The sequence below is a fragment of the Rhododendron vialii genome, chromosome 9a (assembly GCF_030253575.1).
Source record: "Rhododendron vialii isolate Sample 1 chromosome 9a, ASM3025357v1".
Taxonomy (NCBI): domain Eukaryota; kingdom Viridiplantae; phylum Streptophyta; class Magnoliopsida; order Ericales; family Ericaceae; genus Rhododendron; species Rhododendron vialii.
Window position 1 is genome coordinate 28,508,335 of NC_080565.1, and position 7,469 is coordinate 28,515,803.

A 7,469-nucleotide genomic window follows, 5' to 3' on the forward strand; every position below is an offset into this window, starting at 1 on the left:
CCTTGAAAACAAAGCTTGATTTTATTCTTTTTAATTTTCCTTGTAGGTGTCCTCGTCTAGTCTTCTACCTCTGTCTAATAAATTGGTTCTCTACGAAATTACATGTAATTTTCAAACTTAAAAATAATATATTTATTAAAATAAATTTTTTTGGTACCGTTCAAAAAATTTCATCGAAATTTATCAAATAAAATTTATATTATACAAAAAAAATCTTTTAATGAGTATATCATTTTTAAACTTAAAAATTAGTAAATTATAGAATGTACTAACTTTAGGGGAGGAGTACTAGTCTTGAAACTGAAACCCACTGCTCACATATTCCTCCACTACCCACAGGGGGAATTTTTCAGCGCCGAGCGGTATCACGTGGTGCAGTATGCGCATCCAAGCCGTCTATTCTATATTTGAATGGTTCAGATTTGAAGAGAGGGAAAGTATTGGGGTGACCGGAGAGAGATGATTTTAATCCGAACTGTTCAAAAGTGTATCGAACGGCTTAAATGCGCCAAGCGGATACCATATAGGATATAACCGCTCGTCACTTGAAAAATCTCTGACCCACCTGCCGTTCAACCCCTCCCCTCCCCAACCCCCGCCACCCCGCCGGCCCCCCACCCCACCCCCCCCAATCCTATATTCCTTCCCCTAAAGTACTCATCACCAAAGAATGTGTACATGCGTTTGCATCTTTATGGTAACTCCAAAACAACAATCTTATCTGTTCCTCCAAATCTGAGGTTACCTATACACTCCCATTCCGCACATCCTCCTTAAACAAAAACAACTCCAACACAATTCGCAACCCCACATCATCCCGACGTATACCATTTCACTCTCCATAATTCCCCAATTTCGTGATAACTCAGGTTTCGAGTCAGCTTCACCTCCACTCGCGACCGATCAATGGCAGCCAAAATCGGCTCCTTCAGGCACAGCTTCGCGGAGAGAAGCAAAGAAAGACTCCTCTCCAGAAAAGGCTACTCTGAACTGGGCTTCGGCGGCTCCGACGGCGACGACGTTGAGAGAGGAAAATGCGAGTGCTTCCACTCGGTACCCGACGGGTTTGCCCGTTTCTGGAACGGGTTGAAGGACGCCTGCATCCAGTACTACGAAATGGGTCGATCCGACCCACAAAAGGTTTTCTTCGCTACCAAAATGGGATTGGCGCTGGCGCTGGTCTCCGTGCTTATCTTCTTCAAAGAACCGCTCAAGAGCGCCAGCCAGTACTCGGTTTGGGCGATCCTGACCGTGGTTGTGGTTTTTGAGTACAGCGTTGGTTGGTACTCCCTCCGTCCCAATTTATTTATCCCAGTTCTATTCTAACTGGATTAAAAAACTAGTTACTACCTCCGTCCCAATTTACTTGTTCATTTCTATTCTAACCGGATAAAAAAATTAGTTATATCTTTAAATTGGTAAGAAATTTATATCCAATATGGATCTTGTTTGATAGATCTCTATTTGTTCTATAATACAATGTTTTCAAAATTACCTAAAATATTATAAATTACAAGATATAATTAATTGAAAAGTGACAACTAAATTGGAACGGAGGGAGTATATCTTTAAAGTGGTAATGAATTTTATATCCAATATGGATCTTGTTTGATAGATTTCAATTTGTTCTATAATTCAATATTTTCGAAATCACCTAAAATATTATAAATTACAAGATATAATTAATTGAAAAGTGGCATGAACTCCAAAAAAACGACAAGTAAATTGGGATGGAGGGAGTACTAGTTTTGAAATCAATCGGAACTGAATTGTTTTTTGTGGTATTTTCTAGGGATACAACGCCCTACCACAACACCATTAACACCTGCCTACGTGGCACCGCACAATAGGTGGTTGTAAAGTAATTTCGAAGTGGTTATTCTCTCATCACCAATCATGCAGTGCTACGTAGACGGGTGTGGTTGGTGTTGTGTCCGTAGCATTATTGTTTTTTATTTGGTTTTGTTAGATTAGTTGTCGAGCAATGCTATGGTGACTATGTTTATTGACCACATTTTGGGTACCATGTGATGTGTGTCGCTGCATTGGTAGAGTACATGTACTTTATCAATACAGTGGTGACAATTACGTAGTACAATGTGGTCACCAGAGATGATCATGAAATCATTAGCGTTAACCATCAGTTTGCTGTTTTTTTAGGCGCTACGCTGAACAAAGGGTTTAATCGGGCGTTGGGAACGTTATCTGCTGGAGGGCTTGCTATGGGGCTTGCAGAGCTGTTTATTATGTCTGGAATGACAGAAGTTTACATTGTCATCAGTATATTTGTTGCAGGTTCGAATTTTGGTAGTTTGTCTGTTGTATATCTTGGAAGCTGAGATATGTGATGCTATGTTACTATGTGTGCCTTACTGATAGCGTAAAAGCGCCTCCCAAAAAAAACCCGAAGTATTAGAATTGAGAGCAATTTTGTTCACCTTGCATTGAGTGTGGGTAACTTTACCCACATTTGGTGAGCTATGTTGCGGGTTTTGATTTGATAACCGGAACCACTTATTTAATCGAACTTTGCTCTGTCTGGTTCTAAACCCGACAATTAGATTTTTCGATCAAGTAAGTACCCATATCCGATTAAGCTGAATTCTTGGTTGATCTCCTAAGAAGTAATTCATATAAAATAAGAGGTTGTGGTTACTGAATTGAAAATTGCTCTCATTAAGATTGGAGAGAACGAGATTTGCGAGCACGAACTTTGAGCGATGATTAAGAGTGGGAGCAGAGTCACCCGGAGGATTATGTAATGTGGAAATTGGAACCTATGCATCAATTGCTTTTACATTTGGAGTGGGATTCTGCCTCCTAAAAATATTTGGTGTGGCCTGTGTGGGAACCATTCCATCTTACTACTTGTTCATTTTGTTTTGTATGATTAGTGCAACTCTTAGACTTAAAACAAAAATTCATGCCCATGGTTTGAATGGAACATATGAGTCTTTTGACTCTGTTCTGAGAAGAAACCTTACAATCCATAAATATAGTGCTTCTGCCATTTGAAAAAACATACAACATCACAATTCGTTCTCACCTGCCTTGATCTCCTTAAGTCTCTTGTTATTTTGTTGTATAGCAGTGCTTCGATTTTCTACACAATTGGAAAGACTTGGCACCCGGTCTACCACCAATTGTTCCGTCAGCTATAGTGCTATTCTATAAGACCATATTGAAACTATATTTGTCCTATGGAATATGGATGGGAATATGAATCTAGCATAATGGCTTGTCACGCCTCTCACAAACTCACATATGCTCTTCTTTCCCTTCATTGTTTTTGTTTTGTTCCTTTTGATAAAATTAGTCTCTTTCTATTAAGTTTACAATGTTGTGGTTATCTGAAAAAAACCCCAAAAATAGTAATTGCTTATAGATTTCCTTGTAATTTTAGTATTGAATGAAAATGTTTTTTTGACCCAACAATCCTATACTGCATATAGTCCCTTCGTTTTTTGTTTTTCTTATATATAGCATGATATGATTTTTAATCTCCCGCATGTTCTGTTTGTTTACTTTTAGGCTTTTCTGCTAGTTATGCCAAACTGCATCCATCAATGAAACCATATGAGTATGGGTTTCGTGTGTTCTTGTTGACGTACTGCATTGTAATGGTGTCCACAAGTTCTTCTACAGCGCCTTTCCAGACGGCCTTTTATCGGTTGCTGCTTATTGCCGTTGGTGCTGCCATTGCCTTGTTTATCAATACTTGTTTTTACCCAATTTGGGCGGGTGAGGATCTGCACAAATCGGTGGTGAAAAATTTCAAAGGTGTTGCGGTTTCTTTGGAAGGTTAGATTAAGCTTTACTTTGCTGAGTGAATCCTTTGTGGTATTTTTATTGGTTTTCTGGAAACACATCTAAACTTGTCCACCAAACTGTTTAGAAACATTTTTGGATAGAATTTCTAGAAACAAGCCCACTTTTCAGGAAGCAACAATTTTATTTTATTTTGTCATCTGAAAGTTGTTCTCGTGCAAAAGTGTGCATGATCAATGAAGAATGAGTGCGTTTTACCTTTCATTGGTTTAGTTTTTGAGATATGAAAAAGTGAAAACAGAAGAACACGCATAGAAACCTTCCCTTAGGATCGAAGCGTCATCGTCATTGCCCAGGCTTTGATGATTCCCTGGCCTCTGGAAGGAGGGACGGATCATTTGCTTGTAGAGTCTTGGTAGGAGTGCTCTTCTAGTCTCATTATCTTTAGTGACAGAGATAAAATAGCGCTTCTCTTTCTCCGCTAGCAGGTAACACTCGGCAGAAAAACCTTCCCACTAGCTGAACAATCCACACCACAAGTGTGATTCAAGTCTTGGAGCAAAAAATGTTCCTAGGTCAGCACTAGATCTGGATGTGGCATTCCTGGTAAAGTATTCGCTGATTCAATAACTAGAATCTGCTCTGAGGGCAGTCAGCTTAGAGAATCACTTGAAGTAAGCGGAGCGCTTTCAAGCGGTTCAAAATCTGAACCGTCTCATTGTCTGCTACTCATATTGGAAAGCATGGATGGTACCCATAACCAGACCCAACCATTGGTGCAACTTTTGTTGATTATATATCCCATTTCCCTTCTCCTGTCCAAGTGATCTGCGCGTCTTTGGTGGAGGTCATTATAGGAAGATGTGTAAATTCTTATTTTTCTTGAGCGCTTCACAAATCACATGGATATTTTGTGTAGGTTGTGTGAATGGATATCTGCAATGTGTAGAATATGAGCGGATCCCTTCGAAAATCCTCACTTACCAGGCTTCAGATGACCCGGTGTACAGTGGCTACCGATCAGCTGTGCAATCTTCAAGCAAAGAGGAATCCCTTGTATGCTTCTGGACCTTGAATTATTCCGCAAGTTCAATGTGTTAGTAAGGGTGAGGCTGTTTGTTTTACTAAATTTTACTGTTTGTGCAGCTGGAATTTGCTATATGGGAACCCCCTCATGGCCCCTACAGAACGTTTAGTTATCCGTGGAGAAACTATGTCAAAGTGAGCGGTGCGTTGAGGCATTGTGCATTCATGGTGATGGCAATGCACGGATGTATACTTTCTGAAATACAGGTATTTCTTCTTTTCTATTCTATAGGGTGTTCATAACAAGATACAAAATTAACTATAGAACAAACCACCGAATGCAGTGCTCGCAACACTGTAGAGGAATTTACAATATTTATAGAACCATATATGCGCATATCGAGTATTGTAGTGCATGTGGTAGCAACAATATAAGCTAACAGGGTGTAGAAAAACATTTTTTGAGCCCAACGAGGCAGTCTTTGCGTTTGCCTGCTTGTAGGTTGATGCCTGAATGAGAAGATGGGCTTCCATAGAGCCTTTTTATAGCCTTTGGAACAAAGATTTATGGGTTTTGCTTATAGCTTTCTGGGAAATAGCGCACAATTGATTTGTTAAATAAATAAGGACTTGATTTACAGTGTTTGAAATGTCATGGAGGTGAATTCTTCTGACTTTGACTCATTCTATTGGAAGTAGACAATAAACCTTCCTTGTAAAATCCTTTCTACTGCTGTGGGTACCTGTTTGTGCAGATTTCCCCCCTTCTCTATCGAACACATCAAGTTTGTTTGTTCTCTGTTCATGGCAGCAGTCGTAAGATTTTCTAAGTTTGGCAATATGCTTATGTAGGCACCACCGGAAAAGCGGCAGGCTTTTGGGAGTGAGCTTCAAAGGGTAGGCACTGAAGGAGCAAAAGTGCTAAGAGAGCTTGGAAACAAGGTAGAAAAGATGGAGAAACTAAGCCCAGGAGACTTGCTCCTAGAAGTACATGAGGCAGCAGAAGAGCTGCAAATGAAAATAGACCAAAAATCCTATCTCCTTGTCAATGCGGAGAAATGGGAATCCGCGACACTCCCCAAAAAATACAAGGATCCCCAAACCTTCATTGATCTCAACATGAACGACGAAAACAAACAATTGGTGTACAAATCACAGAGTGAAATGGGACTAAATATCCGGTCGTCTCCAAGCATAGGACTCATAAATCCTTCACTGTCAGAGTGGGCCGCCTCTGAGACCTTGTTCCAGAGGGAGACAGCGTGGCCATCGCGCATCTCATTTACAGCTGATACCGTGTTCAATGAGCAGGAAGTGAAGACTTTTGAAAGTGCTAGCTCCTTGTCATTGGCAACGTTTACTTCGCTTTTGATTGAGTTCGTCGCAAGGCTTCAGAATCTTGTGGATTCGTTCGAAGAGCTTAGCGAGGTGGCGGATTTTAAGGTACCGGAAGAAGAATCTACAGAAGGAAAGGAGGGGGTTGGATTTTGGACCAGGTTTCTTCGGTGTTTTCGGTCTTGAACTCTAAAGCCGATTGACGTAATTTATTTTTAGGCTTCATTAACTGTAGAGACTCGAGATCATCAAATGCCTAAAGGAGAAGGATAAAAGATTGTTGAGTTTTATTTTGGGTTTCAATATTTTTGCTGAAGAAGCTGCTGGCTAAAGGAAGTGGAAGAAGCTACAATACCATCGAATGTTTATATCTTATATATGAGGTAATGTGTCAGTGTGAATATAAAACAAAATAGAATAGACTGATGTTGAGAAATCCTTTATGTGTAATAACAAGTCAAATTAGCCTCCAGATGTTTCAAAACTTGTCCTGGTAAGTGAGATGTATCGCTTGCAGTGCTAGTTTGAAGATGTTTGTTTTTTTTGGGTCAAGGAAAAAGTTTGTTGATCCTGAAGAAAGGATTGGATACATGTGAAAATCCACACTAGAACCAGGAAATACACAAGAAATTACGTTCAGTCTGGCTGAAGGAGTCGAACCTTGAACACACAAGTGGGGAGCACATCTATCAACAACCAGATGAACTCTCTTATTAAACTTTCATCATGTTCTGGGCAGTGGCTGCAGTGGAGGCCTTCAACGTATCAAGGCGGCTGTTGTGCCTGCTCCCTCCGTGCCAAATATTGAGGATGCCGGGGTTCCATAATTGACTGCGTTCAGCAAAACTGAGAGAAAGGGAATGGTTTTGAGGAAAAAATATTCATTGCCTTGGGTTACGGTCACGTGGTGCCCCGAACTCTTTTTTTACCACAAAGTATATATGTGGTAGAGAAAAGTTTGGGCCACTGTCACATGGTGGTGCACGAGAAGTACTGAAATTTGGTACCCAAAATAGAGTTACCACTTACCAACAAGGAGAGTACTAATGGGGTACCTACAGCGTGTGGAACACTTTTGGTTCCCACACAGATAATCTGAACCGTTCTTTTATTTAAAATAACTTTTCGAGTAGCTCTACAAAAAATTAGCTCAATTGCATATTTGTAAGTACTTGATCTAATTTCTAAGTTTCAATTCAGAATTCTAAATTATGAATGAAAAATTGAAAGATTAGATTAACTATTTATACATATTTAATTGAGCTGTTTTTTTTTCTCTTCAATATTACTAAAAAAATTATTTTAAAATTAATAGACCGTTTGGATTCTTCATGTTGGAT

General features: G+C 39.7%; 1 protein-coding gene across 1 annotated transcript; it reads left to right on the plus strand.

Moving 5' to 3' along the window:
* The first annotated feature begins 653 nt into the window (after positions 1–653).
* LOC131299916 (aluminum-activated malate transporter 4-like) lies at positions 654–6,601 on the plus strand. The gene is made up of 6 exons (XM_058325489.1): positions 654–1,279; positions 2,161–2,295; positions 3,532–3,801; positions 4,688–4,824; positions 4,915–5,061; positions 5,647–6,601. Exons 1-6 carry the CDS (start codon positions 907–909, stop codon positions 6,313–6,315), a joined length of 1,731 nt encoding a protein of 576 aa, XP_058181472.1. The 5' UTR covers positions 654–906; the 3' UTR covers positions 6,316–6,601.
* The last annotated feature ends 868 nt before the right edge of the window (positions 6,602–7,469 follow it).

What these genes read in the sequence shown, in the direction of transcription:
- LOC131299916 (XM_058325489.1), top strand. Translation starts at nt 907, where the DNA reads ATGGCAGCCAAAATCGGCTCCTTCAGGCACAGCTTCGCGGAGAGAAGC. An exon ending in CATCAGTATATTTGTTGCAG is followed by an intron (nt 2,296 to 3,531) that starts GTTCGAATTTTG and finishes GTTTACTTTTAG; the next exon opens with GCTTTTCTGCTAGTTATGCC. An exon ending in CAAGCAAAGAGGAATCCCTT is followed by an intron (nt 4,825 to 4,914) that starts GTATGCTTCTGG and finishes CTGTTTGTGCAG; the next exon opens with CTGGAATTTGCTATATGGGA.